At 34.6% G+C, this 21,895-nt stretch overlaps 4 protein-coding genes across 5 annotated transcripts; all 4 read right to left on the bottom strand.

Annotated features, from left to right (window-relative positions):
• Positions 1–204: 204 nt before the first annotated feature.
• Positions 205–3,880, bottom strand: LOC130798486 (uncharacterized). Its single transcript, XM_057661500.1, has 6 exons — positions 3,516–3,880; positions 3,276–3,368; positions 2,732–2,957; positions 2,443–2,531; positions 1,418–1,528; positions 205–633 (listed from the first exon to the last, which is right to left on the bottom strand). The coding sequence occupies exons 1-6, from the start codon at positions 3,600–3,602 to the stop codon at positions 472–474; spliced, it is 768 nt and encodes a 255-aa protein (XP_057517483.1). The 5' UTR covers positions 3,603–3,880; the 3' UTR covers positions 205–471.
• Positions 3,881–5,996: 2,116 nt separating this feature from the next.
• LOC130798490 (uncharacterized) lies at positions 5,997–8,649 on the bottom strand. The gene is made up of 6 exons (XM_057661504.1): positions 8,330–8,649; positions 8,129–8,225; positions 7,472–7,547; positions 7,101–7,396; positions 6,924–6,996; positions 5,997–6,275 (listed from the first exon to the last, which is right to left on the bottom strand). Exons 1-6 carry the CDS (start codon positions 8,356–8,358, stop codon positions 6,118–6,120), a joined length of 729 nt encoding a protein of 242 aa, XP_057517487.1. The 5' UTR covers positions 8,359–8,649; the 3' UTR covers positions 5,997–6,117.
• A 152-nt stretch (positions 8,650–8,801) lies between these two features.
• LOC130798488 (adenine DNA glycosylase) lies at positions 8,802–13,990 on the bottom strand. 2 transcript variants are annotated; one of them, XM_057661502.1, is made up of 7 exons: positions 13,425–13,990; positions 11,064–11,123; positions 10,856–10,972; positions 10,669–10,766; positions 9,763–10,298; positions 9,563–9,669; positions 8,802–9,481 (listed from the first exon to the last, which is right to left on the bottom strand). In XM_057661502.1, exons 1-7 carry the CDS (start codon positions 13,830–13,832, stop codon positions 9,392–9,394), a joined length of 1,416 nt encoding a protein of 471 aa, XP_057517485.1. In that variant the 5' UTR covers positions 13,833–13,990; the 3' UTR covers positions 8,802–9,391. The 2 variants fall into 2 exon arrangements, with proteins under 2 accessions (XP_057517485.1, XP_057517486.1); XM_057661503.1 differs by having other exon boundaries at positions 10,856–10,960; positions 13,425–13,984.
• Positions 13,991–14,355: 365 nt separating this feature from the next.
• Positions 14,356–21,318, bottom strand: LOC130798487 (MLO-like protein 1). Its single transcript, XM_057661501.1, has 14 exons — positions 20,881–21,318; positions 20,718–20,775; positions 18,971–19,188; positions 18,588–18,704; positions 18,375–18,435; positions 17,755–17,849; positions 17,510–17,584; positions 17,338–17,426; positions 16,767–16,813; positions 16,289–16,329; positions 15,661–15,870; positions 15,385–15,452; positions 15,229–15,289; positions 14,356–15,116 (listed from the first exon to the last, which is right to left on the bottom strand). Exons 1-14 carry the CDS (start codon positions 21,004–21,006, stop codon positions 14,682–14,684), a joined length of 1,701 nt encoding a protein of 566 aa, XP_057517484.1. The 5' UTR covers positions 21,007–21,318; the 3' UTR covers positions 14,356–14,681.
• Between the last annotated feature and the right edge of the window lie 577 nt (positions 21,319–21,895).

Below are 21,895 nucleotides of genomic sequence, written 5' to 3' on the forward strand. Positions count from 1 at the left end.
AAAGGGCAGCCTTGCATAATGTCTAGAGTACTATATTTTTTATTAAGAGCTTATTACTTTTATCCCAAAAATGTGAGATTTTAGTTTATTCGTATTTTTGTAATATTTTTTACAATTTAATTGTGTATAACTCTAAACATAAACGATACCACAAACGCGTATGTTTGGATTCAATTAAAACAAAACAAGGAAAATATTATATTATAAATGCCAAATCCCTAGAAAATTTCATAATCCAATTGAATGATTCCACCGATATTAAAAGATAAGGTCAAAAGATTCAAATCATGTGAGCATTTAGAGAAAATCTTGGATGTTGGATGACATCATGACATCGAGCAAAGGCAAAGGTAAAGTTAATTCTTAGATCTCATTTTGAGACATTGATTAGGTAAAACTTAAAAGCACTAAGATTCACCATTTTATTATTGGATAAAGAAATTACAGTTGTAAGTTGCAAAAGAATCAGACTTATAATACAATCTCAAATGTGTTACAATGCTGGCATTTAATGTACAACGCGGTTAGATCAAATACAGTCTCGATACAGAACTCGGGTTTTAATCTGCAGCCTCGATCGAGGTGTTCTTCGTGAGCTTCTGCTAGTCTATCTCTTAACAAACTCAAATTAACCTGTCACGCAGAAAACGGGTGGTAAATGAATATGATCCATATCCAAACATGTCATAGTGATACATGAGCTAGATATACATAGAAGTTGCACTATCAAACTTGCAGTCTAGCACAACGTTGAGGAACTTGCCTATTTATAAAAGATAAATCTATTTATTAGTAATTCCGAAAAACCAAAAAGGATTTCTTTCGATCAGGATTACCAAAAAAACAAGGATCCCAAGGTTCATCGACATTACGACCATTAAATTATGTGCCTCCATTGATTGAAAGTATGGTTAGGTCTCAAGGACGCTCTTTTAAGAGAAGCATAATAACCATCTACCTACCTCTCCCCTTTCTTAGAGGGGAGAGGTGCATCCGTGCATGGTTAATTGACCCATTATCGCATGATTCACCATTCTTGTAGCCAGTCATTTATTGAAAAAAAAAAGAATTATTGTCGATTTTAGGCTATTTTAATCGACTTGCAAATTCAAAAGGCGAATTAGTTGACGAATTATGTTATACTAGACTTTGATCATACACATTAACATGGCCTTAGAATTTTGAACTGCCACAGCAAAGCAACATAGATCAAAATACAATATGCTCTACTAGATATGACTAACGGACAAAGCCCTGAAGATGCAAGGGATCTAGACTTGGTTAGATTAAGGCATAGGGGACGACGATCGCGTTATTATTGACAACTACTGAAAGTTGTTTTGACCACCTAAAGGAGAACTATAGTGTGCAGGATGAAACAAGATAAAGACTAAAGACAGAGATGTTTTTGCAAGACCTGATCTCCTCTGTTTAGCTTAAGCTGACAAGAGTTACAAAATATAAGATGGTCATTCTCTTGTAACTCTCCTTTCTTGCAGATTGGGCACCACGTTTTCTCCTTCCATGCCTACAACAAAAGCACAGCAAGGCAAAATAAGGATGAGTAAAAAAGCAACAATTTCATATTGCAAGCATTTTTGTTGATATTTATCTTACATAGAACGACTAAATCATTCAATATTCAAAGGTTCATAAAAGACACACTCCCTCCTATCCCTACTATTTGTTCCATTCAGAATTATACGTTTGTCAATACACTAATTCAATCCTAAATATCTCTAACGACCAATTTGGTATTCAATATTAAATGGTGGGAATATTAAAGGAAATTTAGTGTAATTTTAGTTGGAAAATCACTTAACAAGTTTAAAGGTCATGCTTACTGTACTTCAATCATTTCATTTTCTTCAGAAAATTCATTCCAATGCCTTACCAATTGAAAAGGCGATATTAGATGGTAATGAAAAACTTTTTTATAATCAACTTTTTATTACCATGAGAATAACATAGTATATTTTACACCACAAATCATTCGCAATACCACCAGTATAAAAAAATTTGTAGCATGTCACATAATATACAGATAAAGACTGATAATTGGAATAAGTATGTTTGCATTACGTAGCATGTTGACATGGCTAGCACACAATCTAATAGCATTGAAGTTACGACAAGAAAAAAGAGCAACATTTATTCACTATCAGGGTATCAGACAGTTAAGCACACAACATGCAAAGAATCAATGCCAGACATGCTTCCATATGAGTAGAATCAAGACTCGAGACTGGTAACAAGATGAAAACATTTCCACGGTAAATGAAACGAAGAACATTCCAAGAAGAATTGTTACAAATTATCAACCTTTTTCTCATTTCTTAACTGCAATGATACATGACATGAGCTAACTGAAAGAACTATACTGAAACTAGGGCCATTACAGACCTCAAGAATGATGATTCACTTAACTAATCAATGTCATACCTTCTCATCATTCAACTGCATATACTGAGAAACTGCAAAAGCCAAGTACTCATCTTCTTCATCCTCCAAAACAAAGGATTTCTCTGCTTCTAGAAAAGCCAAACCCAATGTCAGAAACACTAGTAAACCATTTCAATTCAGCTTCCAGAATTATTTTCCCATCTTTATTTTGGGTGCAAAACGAGAGAGGCGAGGGAGAGGGGGAGACAGGTGAAATACAATGATGCCAAAAATGTTCGAAAGCTAGCAATTACTTGCTCCTATTCCTATTGAGACGGGTGGAACTTACCCTTTTTACTCAGCTCTAATCGCATATCCTCGTAAAAGATCCTTTGCATTTCGAGCAAAATTTCTTCACATTCTTCTTCATCAGCAGTGGGTTGGCCATCATATTCCCACAAAATATCATCTTCTCCAGACAAACAGCTTGAAACTTCAGGATTACCAGAACGTTGGGTTTTTATCTTTTTAAATTCATCCCTATAAATATCCTTGAATACTGATTTAATGTATTCCTGAACACAGTTCATGGAACAAAATATGAGTGCATTATATATCTTCTTACCAAGCAATTTTAAGTGAAATTCAGCTAGTACAACTGGAAAATTAAAAGAATCTCTGTAACTATATGTCATATACTCCATTAAAATAAAAAAGCCCTTTTCATGATCTCAGAAACTGTACATAAATGCAAGAATCTCATAAACTGTATGCACAACAAGTCATCAAGTACCACATAAACTCCATTGTATGATTGCCGATTAATTCAAGCATACAAAACTGCAAAAACAAAATCATATAAAAACAATAAACAACCCAATTAATGAACAAACCTTTTGTCCAGAAGATTGATGAATAGCTGATCTAGAATTCCATAGAAGCCGATTTCTATCTTCCTTTACCCTCCTATAACAGCTTTCCTTCAACTATTTTCAATCCAAACAACAAATTCAATAAATGAAAATGGACCTAATCATAAATTATGAATGAAAAAAGGCAGATATTACATTAATCACAATAAATAAAGAAACCCATAATAGAATAAGAGCTAAAATTGAAGGAATTTAATTCACCTTCTGTTTCCAACTACTATGATTAAGGGCATGAATGGTTTTAAGGGGTTGTCTTTCTTGCTTTAATTGCTTCCTTTCCCCCTCCATTTCCAACAAAAGCTACCGCCTTTTTTTCTTCAATAGAATTGTTTAAATCCCAGAATTGATTATTAGTAAGAAATTGGTTAAACAATGACCAAGGTATAACAATGGCGAAACCGGAGGAGTTGATTTAGCGCGGCAGTGTCGGGCAGTCACCCTAGCTTCTTTTGTCGCTTTAATCGCTTATGCTCAAAACGCAGCGTTTGGTTTGAGCATTTTAAAGCTATCAGAGATTAACCGTCATATACTTGTACGAGGTAAGTGGTAACTTGCTTGGAGTCTATCCAATTGATATTACAATTCATAATATTTCTTTCTAAAACATTCTCTTATAAATATGTAATATAGTAATTTTAATACAACAAAGAATTTATAAAAATAAAAAACATATTTTTGATGCAATTAAAATCCATGTAGTTTAAAGTTTACTAATATTATGTCAAACTTTATTAGTATCATATGGGTTTTTGGTGTTGGGACTTATGATATAATATTATTGTTTTGTAATTGGATGTTGATTTATACTATGTTGTATAGTTGTATTCTACTTCATTTAAATGTAGGTTATTTATGCAAAAGAAAATTAATCATTTAAAGTGGAGATTATTTACTATCCACTACTGATAGAGTACTAAAAGTATATTTTGATGTCAATAAGTTGGATAATTTATCCATCGACTAAATACAACAATAATTCATCGTCATTTTAACTATTCAATAAATTCGGTTAAGTTGAAAATACCATATTTTGGTCCTAGCTTTCACTTTTTGAGTAACATATTTCCTCCATCTCACCAAATTTGCTCCATAAGTGTAGCTAGTTGTTAACAAAAACTATACAAAGGCACAATAGAAACTATGAATTTGGATTGTTCATATTTTTTTATTTTTCACAAAGATGGTCATTAAAAACTAAATAAAGACGATTTTGTGGATTAGTTGGAGTGCGATAACCAACTATCTACGGTAAAGGGGCAGTAAACTACAAGTAAATTCCCTTTTGTCATATATCAAAAAAAATTTATATAATTAATGCAACTCACGACTTGTTACGTGACCTTGTGATTGAACTAACATTCATGTATTTCAGTTTGTAGACGAGATACCCTAAAATCGTGAATGATGGGCATCATAACCAAAAAAACCAGTATGATATTGATTTTGAGGTGTCGATAATCAATAAGTTAAAGAAATAAAGTATATAATCCAGTGCTTATAACTCTACGTATAATTATGCAGCTGCGGGCATCCTTAATGTCCTACAACACTCCTTTCTATCAGACTGTATAACCAATTTGCTTCTTTTCCTACAACCAAAGCCAAAATAAAGCACATTTCAGAAACATCAAACTAAGGATCTAACCCACGGAAATGGAGGAAATTCTAGTTCTCCAAGTCACGATGTACTCTCGACTTTTCTACACAGTAGAACTTGGCAAGTGTATTTTCTATTTGCGTTTCACAAAACTTGCCCCGAGTAGAGAGAATTGTAATCTGCGTGTGAATCAGAGTTATGAACAATAACGTGCATAAAGGCACAGTAATCATTCTACATTCATATGTAGATTACTAGGATTGAAACCGGTGCAATACACGGATTTTTAAATACGTTAATATTTTAATGAAATTTTAGATTGCAAACCATACTTCATATTTTTCCTAAAATTCAAAATTGTAATTATGGTAGTCTAACAATATAAATGACTGATTTTAATGATCAATTAATTGAATTTTATGTCATTTTAGTTTTAATAATAATAAATGAAAAAAGGGGCTATTATGCACTTCAAGTAATTTCCTAATTTACATTTATTCCGTAGTATAATTTTTTATGTGGTGTAATTCTAGAATTTTATCAGACACTATATAATGTTCTACACAGTACATTATATATTTCCCATTATAATTTTTAAACAATGCATTTATTTATATAACTGTGTAATTGAAATAATTGTGATTTATTGCATCCATTGATGTATGAGTTTTTTCGAAAATATAAATTTGTAAGTATGGTAAGTGTAAAAAATGCAAATCAGTCAAATTCCCTTAATACTAACCAATGAAAAAAAGACAAATGATATGCTCACAATTAAACTTACTTTTTGCTATTATACAGTAAAATTAATAGAATGTATTTATTCCGTAGTATAATTTTCTACGTGGTGTAATTCTAAAATTTTATCAGACGCTATCTAATGTTCTACATAGTACATTATATATTTTCCATTATAATTTTTGAACAGTACATTTATATACAACTGTGCAATTGGGATAATTGTGATTTATTGCATCAATGTACCAGTTTTTCCAAAACTATAAAATTGTAAATATGATAAGTGTTAAAAATGCAAATCAATCAAATTCCATTAATACTAATCAATGAAAAAAAGACAAATAACATGCTCACAATTAAACTTCCTTTTTGATATTATACAGTAAAATTAATAGAATGTATGATGATTGACAAAGAAATTTATAAGACTATGAATTTGGATTAGATTGAACATTGAAAAACATCAAATTAATTCTTTTCCCACACAGGGATGATCCCTTGAGCCGCCAATCGCTTCTCGACCCAAAAGACAACATGTTTTGGGGTGATTTTTTTCTCATCAATAAGAAATGGTTCCACTGTGCTCACTTCTGAACCATAAGAGGAAATAGAGAATCCCTTTGGACCTGTTCATAACATAACTTGGGTGAGAATTTCACTAATGCTTTAAATTATGTAAAAATGTGCAAATGCTAGGTACTATGGAGTATGGACCTTATTACTCCTCGGATAATCTAGGTTCGAGTCAGTCTAGATTATGGCTTGAGATATTTAATTAAAAATCCTATTAATATTAAATTGTGCAATATATAATGCCAAATTAATAGCCAAATTGGCTCAACATCTTAAGTTCACCTTAAATTATTGTGAATGTCGGCATATAAACGTGGAAACACGAGGTGTACATGTTTCATTAGTGAAAGAGATAACATCCTAAAACCATATGACAATGGGAGAAAGGGCTCCAATGACAACCCCTGTTAAGTTCAGACCTACCATGTTTTAATTATTGAGCCAACAGCTTTAACACCATGCTAAGTTTAGATGGACTTATTATGAATGTCAAAATGTAAACGGGGAAACACAAGGTGCACATGCTTAATAAGTCAAGGAAATACCATTCCAAAATTATATGATACTCCATTGACTTACAAAGTGTGCACTTTATCTTTAATTTATCGATGTGTGATAAACTATCCAACACAACATACTAGGCATCTACAGAGTACTTCAAAAGAATGATGAGTACATAAAGAAACTGAATACAAAACTACCTGTAAGAACTCCATCAGGAAAAAAAGCCCAAAAGAAGTAGGGTTTGCCCTTCTGCATGAATGAACCTTCCAACTGGCCATCAAAAACCCGAAAATTAGAAAGAGTAATTTCACATTTAGCTTCTTAAATCCGGAATTTTGCAATCACGTATAGGATGTAGAAGTTAGACGACTTACTTTATTATCGTTAAACACCAATTCAAGATCGGTAATATCATCTTGAGCTTCGAGAGTTGATTTGAGGGCAGGAATGACATCTTCTTCCATCATCTGAGGTAATGCTTTAGCAGGAGCTTTTGCTGCCGGTTTTGGCTTTGCAGCGGCTGGTTTCGCTTCCGCCTTTTCACTCTTTGTTTTTCCTGCTGCTGGTTTCACATCTGGTTTCGCTTCCGCCTTTTCACTCTTTGTTTTTGCTGCTGCTGGTTTCACATCTGGTTTCGGTTCAGTCTTTTCATCGGTTGCCTCAGGAGAAACTAAAGGAAACGGAGAATTTAATTCAAAATTAAAGTAGCTCAATGAGTTGATTCAGGGAAGATTGAAATGATTACCTGCAGGAGAGGATGATTCTTGAACAGCTGAACAGGCTATAAGTTTACGCGGAGCGCCTGATTTGAGAATCGCAAGCTAAATTAAACCAGTTGCACAATGTCAATTTCTTGCATAATTTAACAATGTTAATGAATTCTCAGAAAACCATTTTCAAATATCCAAATGATGAAGCATTCTGTAACATACTGATTACTGAACAAGACACCAGAAGACAACATGACAATGTCTCCTAATTTTCACAATAAAACTAAATAAGGCATCGGACATGAGATGTAGAGCGTGTTTGGCATAGCTGTTTAGGCTAAAACACTACATTAGAAAAAAATATCGCGCTTTGGTAAGGTATCATTTTAGCAATTTAGTTAGCCTTTAATGGTGTAAATAGTTATCGTCATAACTTTTTAGCATTTTAAAATTAAAAGTAGAGTTAAATTTTCTATATTTGCTTAAATTATATTAAACAGTTATCATAACCACAATTTTTACCGAAGAGTAAAAATTTATAAAACTAATTAGCCAGTTGAATATATCTAACAACTACAATTATACAACTGTAGCCTAAAACTAACTAATTATAACAGCTATTTAGACGGCTAACAACCACCCCACAGCTAGCTTGCGCAGAACAATAAGTTGATAAAGAAAAGGACATGTACCCGAGTAGCATCGGTTGTGCGAGGATTCAGTGAGCAACTACTTGAAACCCAGTTGTTTCCATTAAAATCATAAGAAGCAACTTTGAAAAAAGATATCCTGCAATCTCATCCATTCATAGAACCAAAATATAACTATATCAATAACTTGAAAACTGGAAATTAGAAGTACAAATTAATATACACAAATGAAGAATAATGAACCTTGAAACTCCAACTGGTGCTAATGCCATCTGCACTTGACTTTTTTTTTAGTATGCAGTTCCAAATAAATTTGCTCTTATTAATCACACATAATATTTATTCTCTTTACCAATAAATTATGAATTTTAAGCTTAGACTAATGAATATTCAGTATCAACTGAATAGAGTTATTGAATGGGTATTGAATACAGACTACAGACCAAAAGGCTGATATCCACAGAAACTTTGGTAAATATATGCCACTGAAATTTAAATATAATTTTTGATTAAAATAAATAGAATTTGTCTGTTTTAATCCTCCTTTGAGGATAGAAATAGACCCCACAAATGAGGTCCTAAGTCCTACTCCTATGAGTTATACTTTCTGACTTTTACTACAAGTATAAAAACCAAGATAAGAAAAAAAAAGTTACGTGAAAAGATAAGACAAATATGTGGATATGATAAAAAGATAAGTTAAATATATGGATAAAAAATAAAAAAAATTATCATAACTCGTAAAACTACTAAAAAAGAAAATATAGCAAAACCCGTTCCCTAGGTCTATTTCAAATGGTTCCCCCACATAGGCCACATCTGTTCTTTTGCTGTATTTTGCTTTCAGCAAATGGCTTCTTCCGGCTGAAGGTGACTTGATGAATAGCGCATTTATTAAAAATGTATAAAAACAAATTGCCCAACCATAAGACTTGAACTAGTGACTCTGTGCAATTTTAAGGCTTCTTTAACCGTTAAAACACCAACTTTCCAATAAAATCGAGCCAAACTAAAAAAGGGTCGTGATGGAGAGGGCCAACCGCTTATAGTACACTCTGAAAAAAGAAGTATAATTCTTACTAAGTATGCAAAAACTTTACATCAAAGCTTCTAGTTCACTAGTAAAAACCATGAACCATCCCATCTAATGCCCTCGACTCCTGACAAAGCTTGTTCTCTGGGAAGTTACGACCCACGAGCAAAGCTCAACAGAGCGTAAATTGCTTTAGAATCTCTGTCCCAATGAGGAGATTATACAAAATGTGCTACAAGTTCTAATGCAGCAAAGTAGGGAGTACATTTTATTCAGCTTCTCTTTCTCGATCTTGTTGGCTTAGTGTCTCGAGTTGCAGCACTCGAGCCTTTTTCCTTCAACTCCTGAACCATAGTGTAAACCTACAGCCAAGAAAGGAATAGATCAATGCTTAACCAGGGCCTTTCGGCATATCCACAGAAGAAAAAAGGACAGAGTATTACCTTCCGGACACCAGACGTTAGACCCATGCTTGAAATTTCCTCGAAATTTACACATTTCCAGACGATATTTCCATCATCTGACACACTTCGCAAGAAATTCATCCCACCTACTCGCCAATAGAAATTTCCGGAAGCAGTTAGAAAACGAGCTCCCAAGTATGATAATACAAATAGCCAAACAAAGATGACATAACTCGTACCTTTTACGTGTATTCTCAAGTATTCAATATACATCTTCAGCCGTATGTGACTGAAGATATGGACATACTCTCCAACGTCCTCTCTCACGATCACTTTGCACGTTTTCCCTACATCAAGATTAAAAGATGTTTTTAAGTATTCATCGATTGCTTTCCTTCTAATTTCTGTTTCAAACTCCTGTCCTAATAGCACAGATGGGAATTCCCAAAGCCCAGCTAGTAGGCCTTCATCGGGCCTCTTCACAAGAAGGTAATGACTAGTTCCCTCGCTGCCTTCAACCAAATCCTGGGTTTCTGATAACTCCACAACACAAACCGCGGAAAATTCCTTCCTCTGCTTAGCCTTTACAACTTTTAGTGGATAATCAGTAACAGAGCCGCCTTGGCGAGACAATGATAACGCGTGACATTGAACAGCCACTGGACATTCAGAACAGCTAGGGCTTGTCGGTGTGCATATAACTGCACCAAGCTCCATTAACGCCTGATTGAATTCTCCAGGCCTAGAAGGATCCACTAGTTGACCAGCTAAGCTCCTGGAAAAAAACACTTATATTAGCAGTTAGAGCAAATCTAATGAAAATGGGTTTATCCCGATTCCTTCATAACAAAACTGCCCTACTAATCTAGATAATGAATTGGAGATCAAAAAAACGAATTAGGTAACACTGCAAGAATTCGATAAATCTAGTGAACTACAGCATCAATGTCCTTGTTAATTCATGTTCCGACCACCAGAACTGATATGTTGGTTCATGAACTTCATGTAGCCGAACCAAATCTTTTGGTATAAAGGCTTTGACATTGTTGTTAATGTTCTAGTACACGTGGTTACGACAAACACAAACAATCAAGACGAACATTTTCCAAATCATCACGAGTTATTAAAATGGGATACATCCTCACCAAAATCTCTTTACGGTTGCTGAGTCCTTTGGATTTGCAGATATAGCCTTCAGTCTAGCAAGCACCCTAACCACATTGCCATCTACAACAGGGACAACCTGACATAACAAGCTCAGGTAGTTGAGATAAAAATGAAAACCAATTTCACAAGAGATCGTACACAATCAACTATGTCTGAGTCACAGACCTCATTGAATGCAATAGAGGCTATAGCACCAGCGGTATAATCTCCAATGCCACGGATCTTCCTCAGAGAAGACACTGTTCGAGGGAAACTGCCCCCTTCATTGATCTGTTTCGCTCCCTATGGGTAAAGTTTATTAATAGATTCAAAATATAAACGAAATAGAAGACAGACTTTAACAGTGGAAAAGAACATTGAATGCCGAGTTCACCTCTAACAAAAACCTTGCTCGTCTGTAATATCCCAAGCCAGCCCACATTTCATTCACTTCCTGCAAAAAAGTACTACTTTGTAATATCTGAATGAGGCCTAGCAAACACCAACTTCATGATAGAGTGTAGAACATATCCTGGGCATCAACCATCAACTTAAGCTTTTAGTTGAGTTGGTTTCTTGACAAGGAACCAACTGAACCAAAAAGTTTAAGCTGATGGTTGAGGCCCCAGGATATGTTCTATACTCTTAACACTCCACCCGAACTTGTCAACAGTTTGCACATGAAAAAACTTGCCACATTGCCTCCACCCCAAAATTTAAAATACAACATGATTTTACCAAAATGATCTTAAAAATTTGTCAATCCCAAAATTCGCAAAAGATCTTCGATTTTAAATAGTAACGAAATATATGTTACAGACTCATTAAATTATGTGCAATTCTTATTTATGTGCAGTTGCAAAGGATATTTTCTACAAAGGATCAATCTACAACAAGTTCTTTATCATCATTAATAATGGTAAGATTGCGCATATCCACCCAAATATCGCCTAGGTGTGATCTGAACCATATTGGAATGGTTCAAGGATGACTAGTACAAGAAGCATGGATGAGGAACAAGTTTTTGAGTCATATGCAAGCTTGGGCACTGATTCAACAAGAGAAGAAGGATATACAAAGCCAAAAACAACAGGTCAGCAAACTGTCGAGCAGCCAACCTTGAAGGCCTTGTACAGCTCAGCCAAGAATGATTCTAAGGGTGTAGAAGGTCATTTTGGAATCTTGGCATATAGACCTTCATGTCTTGGCCCAATAACAGTACTACACATCATGGATAACCCACTGAAAGTAGCTGTGAAGGTCACCCACTCAACAGGTACTGCCCAGCAGCCTTTGATCTTGAATGACAACCAGCAGACCTTGCACGAGTTTATTAGAGCAAGCCTATGCACCTTGGGAAGCATGGAAGATGATAATGGAATCTCTACATATGGATCTTCATGTTGTAATCCAAGAGTTCTTTTATCAGACATGAGATGACCTCAAGAAGTAGAGCTGAAGGTCTTTCACTCAACAGCATATGCACAGCAGTATCAGGATGAAGCTGCTGACCAGCAGACCTAGCAAGCTTTGGCTAGATCGTATCTTCCAATCATTTGGGCCTCCAAGGGTAGAAATGGAATCTTTGTACTAGAAACTTGCTACCTCGAACAATCATGGCCATCAACAACCATTTAAAGAGCACAAGAAGATACGTGGAAGGTCACCTGCTCAGCAACCTTTGGTCAGAATGTCAGAGTGTTCTGTTTAGCATGTTTCTCTTGTTTTTAATGTGCACATGTTTTGCACGTGTCTTTTAATGGCCGTTATAATTAGTTATACGTGTCCTTAACTTGTCATTGTACTTTCCCCTTTTCCCAAGTCTATATATAGGCGTCCCTAGCATTGTAAAACACATGTTTCAAGTTTAATAAAAATTCAGAAATTAGATTCATTGGATTGTTCCTTTGTTTTCTTCCTTGAATGTGTATGTACATTCAAAAGGTCTTGAGTAGTGCAAGATCTTCAACCTACTGTAGCTGAGAGTAGTCCTTGGCTATACTTAGGGGATTGTTGGCCTTGGAGGATTAAACTCCTAGTCTTTCAATCCAAGATTCACCCTACAAACTTGTTCTGTTTGTGTGAATCATATCCCTGTCTCATGTGTGTTTTGGGTTTGTTTGGCTATTACATTACGTGGAATTGAAGGCTGGCTTACATCTCTACATTGCATTGAGGAATTCCAACCCAAACACGCATCATGATCTTAGGTAGGAGCCACAACCACTCATTACCAATGTAATGGAATGATGTACTCCATAATTTTACCAGAATCCCTAATGTAATAATCTTGATCAATCACAAACTACATTAGCTGTCTAGTTACTCAAATTTAAGTAACATCTTAGAAAAAATTCAACAATAAGTCATTGTCACTCCAATTTCAAAAGAGATGGCATAACTAAAACTCACAAGAAACCCATTTTCAAGTTAGAACATTCAAGATTCAAACTTGATTAATTATAACTTCAAAGTTCAAACCAATAACTTAATTTCCTAAGTTTACAATCACTAAAAATCCATTAAAATACTCTCCTTTCAACAGAAACACTTGAATAATTGTCTCAACCCTCAAACTAATTTATGCCATAATTTTACAAAAATCCCAACTTTTACTCGCACAATCTCCTTATTCAATTAAAACAAAATTCAACACAATTCAATCATCAATCATTACTACTCCAATTTCATAAAAGATGACCTTTTTCCACACAATCAAACCAAATGACCAAAATAAAAGGAGATGAAAAACAACCTCAAGAGAAGCCATAGAAAGATGATGAATTGAAGGCCATTTCTTCATCCAACGATTATAATAATCAATAACAGTAACAACCCTTGTTTGTTGCAGCATAATTTCAGAAACCCAAACCCCATAAGCCTTTTTCTCTCCTCCATTATCATCATCCTTCAATCTTCTCCAAGGTAAATCTCTCTTATACTCGTCATACCATTCTAATAAAGACACCCTTATTTCTTCAATTTCTTTATTACTAAACTTCAATAAATCTTCTATGTCTGTAACCCCACTATCATCTTCATTTTTTGCACAGTTCAGATGCTTTGTGGGTCGTTTTCTCTTGATGGGGGTGGTGATTAAAGAGGGTTTTGATGAGATATCTGTGCCCTTTTTAGCTCTTCTGGTGGTGGTGGGTTTGGACATGGAAAGGGTTAATGGAGGAATGAGAAGAAGAGAGGACAGAGAAAGTAAAGGAGTTATTTTTGAAGACGAAGATTGTTTTCCCGCTCGAAAAGGGTAGTCTAGTGAAAATTGAAGGGTTCAACATCCTATCGGCTATCTTGACATGAGTAAAGGAGTGGAAGGTTGAAGACTGACAGCATCGATATTTCTTTAACTTTTTTAATTAAATTCAATTTGATTCGACTTTAAAATAAATTTTACATAATATAAAAACTAATGTTTACTCGAGATTCGATTTTGAACTGATTTAAAATACTTGATTTAAAATTGATCTGATGACCCGAATAAACATCTGTCCAAAAATCAGTGAAATCTATTAATATGTGTATACGTAAATATCAAGTAGCTTAATTTTTTAAGGTATTTTTGTAATTAAAGAGCTCTACAGTTAATGTGCTTTCTAGGGTTAATGTTGTAATTAGAATATACCCATACAAAAATATTCATTAATCATTATCAAGAAAATGTTTGGGTTATTCCAAGGTTCATTGTTTTCATCCTTAGGCTTCAACATCTTGACAAGGAAATAAACGTAATTACATCGTATGAATTGAATCGAAAAAAGTTACGCATATTATTTTCCTTATTTTCCTTATTATTATTATTATTATTATTATACATGCTGACATATTCTAACAAGTGAAAATGACCACCTCATTTCCATGTAACATACAATATATCTCAAAAGAAGCTCAATGCATGAAGGCCACGCTACGTACATTGACATAGCCAATACAATCAAGCAATCTCAAACGTCGATTATTCTATTATGGAAGTCCAGCCATTGATTATCCTCATTAATCGGAGTTTTTAAGTGTTACATGGTTGAATCTCATTCCTGTCATGTTCCCTCTGAACAAGGATTGCCATCTGAATTTTAGTAACTGAACCCTCAGTCGATGTCCCTACAGTTGTAGAACCCTCCGTCGATGTCCCTACAGTTGTAGAACCCTCAGTCGATGTCCCTACAGTTGTAGAACCCTCAGTCGATGTCCCTACAGTTGTAGAACCCTCAGTCGATGTCCCTGCAGTTGTAGAACCCTCAGTCGATGACCTTACAGTAATTGAACATTCAGCCGATGTCCCAAAAGTCGTCGAATTCTCAGTCGATGTCCCAACAGTTGTAGAAGTAGATCCATCAACTGCTTCTCTAAACTTTTTCCTCCTCTTTGCCTTCTTGCGCCATCCTAGGATCCCGGCATGTACATGTTCGTTGAATATCGCCTTTTTAAAATTACTTCCCATCTTCGCATTTTCGAGAAAAGAACGAAAATCCCGTTTCAGCATGACATCAACAATTTTACATAAACTCACAGAATTTACGATTAGAGGAACGTTTAGCATTATGTTAAGGTACCTGCGTAACAATGGCATAAAGAGGTAGAGTGCTGTAACTACAAAGGACTTGGATGATAACACTGCAACAAAGGAAAAGAAAAGTCGGTTAGAGGAACTCAACTTAACGAAGTTCTGAAGGAGAAACGAACAGCAAAGAAATAATATTGGCGTTTACCCTATGGCAAGTCTAGGTATAGTATAGCGAACTTGTCCCATTATACAGGAGCTGAAACCATATTGCACCTGAACATTTTTGCGGTGAAGCAAGGAAAATATCGGTTAATTTGATGTCATTTTTCTATCGGTATAAGGCTGGAGAATCCCCTATAGATTAGGGTGAAACAGAAAGTCTTCAATCACTAGGCCAACCCATAAATCTTTTCACGTCAAAATTATAAAAGTATGTAAGACAACGGGAAACAACCATGAAGACGTCAGAAACAAAGCTCACCCATATCCAAAAGAAATAAGAAATCTCAAATGCATTTAGGAATAGGATGAAGTGGATCAAAAACAGAGTGAACTGAGGCCGATTGAACCAGAAATGCTCGTTTGTAGGCTTAATAAGTAGGTCCCCTTCTACGGATTCATGTCTTTCAGCAACTTCAGAAGCAAGCTGAGTTAATACAAGCTCTAGTTTTGTTCCCACGGCAAAGAGAAGCTGAGAACAAATATAAGTTATACATATTAACAATATATACAGATGATATGAAACAGAAATGACGCGCTTAGGTTCCTCTAAGAGCAAATCCATGAAGGCCTAGAAAACAACGTAGGAGACAAGAAGAGGCCGTGTGCATAGCATCAGATTTGGATTATGATGCAGCAAGTTGTAAAAAGGATGCTGCTCAAGTAGGGATTCTTTACAAATCTTTAGCTTCTTTTTATCAACTACTTCATTTCGAATAATTTCATGTGAAGTTGCTGATGATGTTTGATAATTGCTACTAAGACTCAATTGCATTAACAAGGGTTAGGTTGCGTATATCTGACCACATAATTATCATCTTTCCACATTTTCATATTGTGAAAGATTCTAAAAACATGAAGATGTTTGAGTGCATGAAGAAGATACTCACAGCAAAAGGAATAATTATCATCCAGAAGAATGTATGCCATCCTGCAAAAAAGTATGTACTTACGTAAACAAAAGAGGATTTCATGGGATTCAGAGAGATTCAACGGATTAAGATGAGAGGTCCAACGTCCAAAATTTATTCGAATTTAAAAAAAATCAAGATAAATTAACATGATGGTAAAAGCAATGCAAAAAAAAAATCGAAGAGCTTGAAGTTCTCCTCTTTACTTTTACACACTCCATAATCTCGAGTCGAGGGACTCTTTGGCCGCGCTCTCTTTTATGGGTATGAATTGCCGCCTTTTTGTCCTCCTCAAACCCTACTCATAGTTTTCTATGGGCAGGATACACTGAGTATGATGATGATGATAATCTCGAAGGGAAATGCCAGAATAAAGATTTTCATGGGATACAAGGAGTACATATAACAAGAAATTTAAGACAAAAGACTGCGTGAGCGGACTCAAGTAAACGCATACCATCAATATTCAGCAACATGAGGATGAAAAGTACCCAAAGATACCAGCTGCATCACACAAATAAAAATATCACTTTAAATCTAAGAATTGGCCAAAATTGCCATTGGGAAACTTAGCTCATGCAAAAGCTTCCTTGACCTATATTCTCTTTATTTGGAATTTTCTACTTGGTTTTAGTTGGTGCTTATTGTTAGGCCGTGACAATTCGTCACATAATCACCCCATGAGCCCACCCGTGTGGACACACCCACAGGGCACCCATGGGCTCTGGCCCACAAACCCACGGGTCATGAGCGTTGAATTGCATATAACACATGATGAGTTTTACTCTTTCCCAAAACCATATGGTATTAGGAGGATTACCCATCGTATCATAAACAAGTCTACAACCCAATTTTTTAACGATGTGGGATCTTCCTTACATGTGAAGTATTTCCAACACTTATATGAGTTTGAAATGCAGTGGAAGAATTTCTTCTACTATTTCTCATTTAGGATTATTGATAAGGCATTGAAGATTTGTGGTTCACATTAAAACAGCATTGTTAGGGTGAATACTTGTGAAGCTTACCTTATACCAACAACTTGCTTAAAATCATCTTCCAGAGCACGAATCATGTATTTGTGAAAATTAAACTTGGGGTTTCCCCTGCAATGTGTCTGAAAAAAAAAAATCACTGTAATCTAGATTGAATATATGAACGTATACTACAATCACAATAAAAGTTGAACAAATTGCATACCATGATGAAACCCTTGCGTAATGTCAGGTAATCTGCTTTGGTTATTGCTCCATAGAATTGCTTGATGAAGCAACGCTGACAACCAACCAACATGTTTTCCCGTTATTACACTATAAATAGTAACTGTAGGTTCTGATAAGAAAAATAAGACATGGGATTGCTCAACAACTAAAATTTGCCGTGTGCATATATGATAAAAATGATAAACACTACACATACAAGAAAAAGAATCGCTCACGGCTCACCATCCAAATCGAGATATTGGATCTTTTGCCAACACCTGCCGAATGATTACGAATGAAGGCATGCTCATGAACATGGGAGGCTTCAGGCCTTAAAGCTGCACAAACAATATAAAAAGGTTCAACAGTTTACATTAACAGGTAATATGGTACACAAATGCTCCCGAATACCAATTTTGTTTCCTGAAATGAAATTTAAAAGACTTATCACTCATGACATCCTCAATAACAATTCCTATAGTTACCAAAAACAGGCGAACTACCAAGTAATCTCACCGTTTAGTGCATTGAAAACCCATGCACCTTCATAGCTTAAATTCACATTTCATCCCATAGATGATAACTCACTACTTTTTGAAAGGAAAATTTTCCAAACATGGGATGACTAGCACTAACGGAACTTCATATAACAAACCACAAAAATTAAATAAAAATAATAAACGACAAGGGGCGAGAATTATAGGCTGGCCTAGTGTTTGAAAGCTTTCTTTTCCACCCATGTGATAGGGGTTCGATTCTCACCCGCAAGGATTAGTTCCCACTCATTACCTTAGCCTACCCCCGAATCAAAAAAAAAAAAAGAAAGAAATAACAAAGGACACTATTTTTTTGGTTCTTCTTACCCCGATCTGTATCATAGTTTTCCTCAGAAACATCATCTTCCCAGTGCTTCCATGCATGTATCTATCCCAAAGATATTCACAACAACAACAATGCGAAAGCCTTAATGGCAATTCAATAGATATCCCAAGGATATTTTAATAAGAAAACTCAAACTAACTTGAGAACTTGACGGAACATGAATAAGAGAGCATGACATAAGACTAGATACATACTCTTGCCATTCCAAAAACAAGGGTCAAGACAGAGAGAGTGCAATGAACAACTGCTAGAACAAATATAAATATATGCAGATGATGAAGCCCTTCAAGTGATAATAACGGAACTTTACGCTGCATAAAAATGACATAAAATTAGTGTGCTTACATTTGATAAGGTCAATACATAAGCCAAAAGTACAATATCCTCATTAATTAGCACAAATTGTCAAGAGTCAAACTTAGAACATTGGCATAGATTATTAGCACTATAATAAGTAGTCTAATGTGAATAATTATACAACTAAATAGCTAATATACCCATTAAGGTCAAAGCCTACAACTCATCCATGAGCTCACAACAATAAAATTCAACTAAACAGCTGAGCAGTGAGCATCACCTCATTGGCACAGTAAGCAGCCTGAGACTCTGCGGCCTCAGAAAGAAGCCGCCGGAACCCACCAACATGCTCAGTTGTTGATAAACCAGCTGATTTTTCTTTCTCGTCGAGATTACATGGAAGCATATGCCTGATATAAGTCTTAGGAATACACATTTTTGAGATTCCTCCTTGAAATACTGTGAACAATAGGGATATAAATCCCAACAGCATCAATTCTGTCCACCATTTTCACACAAACCCATTTTTCAGAACCCACATTTGATTGAAACAAACTCAAAAATTTAACATACATCAGTTACTAATTGTGGAAACACATAAAATAAAATGGAGGTTCTACTTAAGTAGCTGAATTAAACTTATGAGACTTCTCCCATTTGTACTCACCAACACTATTTTTATTTATTGAAGTTGTAAATGATGTTTGCTACTAAGGGTCAATCTGCAACATGGTTGTTAACACCAAAAAGTGATATTACATACATCCAATCCTGTCAGGAACCAACTCAACCAAAAGCTTAAGTTGATGGTTGAGGCCCCGGTATATGTTATATACTAACACGCCCCCTCACATGAGATTCCTTTGGGCTGGAAGTGTAGATATGACACATGCTCTCCTCATACCAGGTGCTGAATATTCCACTTCAAATGAGGAGCGGTTGAGATTCGAACTAGTAATCTCTTGTTACTTTGGCTCTAATATCATGTCAAGAAACTAACTCAGCCAAAAGTTTAAGTTGATGGTTAAGGCCCCAGAATATCTTATATACTCTAAAGATCCAAACCCGCCTAGTTGGTGTTGAACATTTAGAGTATATAGACCTAGATTTATATATACTACATACTTAGTATAGTAGTGGGACTGAAATAAATATATTATAAGTCTAATTAAATGCCTCAAAGAATTTGGTGAAACATTACTTTGGTTCGTAAGCTTTGCTTGGTGAAATATTACATTGATTCATAAGCTTTGCTTGGTGAAACACTTTTGTTTCAAAAGGAGGTATTGTTTGATGCATAGCTCTATAAATAGAGGTTGCATGCTTAGGGACATTTCATCCCATCTCCATATCATTTCTTATTTCTCTCTTAAGAATACTCTCATTCTTGTTCTTATTTCATGAGATAATATTGAGAGAGTAATTAACTCTCAATATCATCAAAGTTCTTAATTCACCACAACATGCGTATTTACTATTGCAATTTCCTTGTGCTAGGATTTTGTTGTGTAGATTGTATCTCATTGTAAATTTCATTTTATCATCTCAAGCACCTTTGTGGGAAAAATATTATAATAGGAAAGTGCATGAACGTCTTCTACTCTTCAAGTTTCCGAATGACTTCTTTGATTGTCGCAACCATATCTTCATCGTCTCCTTGGCGATTCAACAAGAGCTCGGATTACAAATAGTGTAGATTTATCTTGTAACACATATATGTAATACATCATTATTGTAATAGTTGGGAATAGGTGGGAGCCATTTAATGTTACCGGGTTACGAAATGTTGTTGTCTTCTTATTCATAAACACAAGTCAAAGCAGACAAGCTAAACATCAATTAGTACAACAATTAGCACTAAAAACATAGATTAAGTTGGGAAATTATAATGCTAAAAATGCAAAATCCTAAAAAGAACAACATAACACTAAATTCCTCAGGTTTAAGCTTTTGTCTCACCCATTTTCAAAACCAAAAAATAAGGATTAGAATTCAATACAAACCCATCAAGAAAAAGAGAAATTTACCATCTTTAATTGTCTGTAATGCCTCAAAAAGTGGCTTCTGGTCATTCTTCTTCAAATACTGAAATTTCAATCAAAAAAATCCCCAAACATACTATAAAATTAATTTAATCTGGGCATAAACAAGTTAAAAATAAATAAACACAAGTAATTTACAAGAACAAACCTTTCCAACATAGTGAAGACAACGTTCAACAAGAAGAGAAATAGAGATGATGAAAAAACAAACAAGAGCAACAACCCATGTTGGAGTGTACTCTAAATTCAGCTCTTCAACAACAACTTCTGCCATTAATGGGGATTTCTTACTTGCTTTGTCAATCGACTCTACTTATCATCACAAATTAGAGATCATTGGAGTTTAAGTGTATAGTATAATTTTGCATGATTTTATGAAGGTGAAAAGAAGAAAATAAAGAACAATTTGAGTTGTGTGAGTTGATAAAGATAGCTCAGCATTGACTTTATTAATGTAATAAAAGATTCCTTTGATTTATACATTTGTTTTTGAAATTTTGTAAATTATAAGAATGAGATCATGGCTTGTGAGTTGTGATTTCTATTATTTGAAAATCATAAAAAAGACTGGTGTTTTTGATTTTTGACCATGAATTTGGAGCATGTGGTAGTGGCAGTAGTATAGTATACATGAAATACATGTATACAAGTATTTCCCCACGTTGTGGAATTAGCTTTTTTTAGTTAAAATTGATTCTTTCTCCTAATAGTCTCATTTGACTTTTGATATTGTTCATCAATCACTCTTAACTTGTATTTTATTTTTAATTTATAAGTTATAACATAATCAAGTGAGATTTTGTTTGATTCGTTTCAATGCAAAAATCAGTATTATCAACTTTTTATAATTTGTAATTATGCGTAATCAGAGATATTAACGATATTACATTTGCAAATGTGTCCAGTTAAATGGGACTATATATTAGGCTAAATAAGAGGGAGTACTGCATAAGAGAATTTACATGAAACTACATAAGAATAAACAAGAAGTAGATAAAAATATTGATTGTCGTGCATGAAATTTATTTCACTTCTGTATTTTTTTCTTCCATATCGTTGTTTGATATAATTTTTAATGAGAATTTTGAAATGATGTAATTTTCATGTATAATTGCACATGATACAACTTTTTTTTAGATGCAAGATTGATATATTTTCTTTGA

The sequence above is a fragment of the Amaranthus tricolor genome, chromosome 13, assembly GCF_026212465.1.
Source record: "Amaranthus tricolor cultivar Red isolate AtriRed21 chromosome 13, ASM2621246v1, whole genome shotgun sequence".
Taxonomy (NCBI): domain Eukaryota; kingdom Viridiplantae; phylum Streptophyta; class Magnoliopsida; order Caryophyllales; family Amaranthaceae; genus Amaranthus; species Amaranthus tricolor.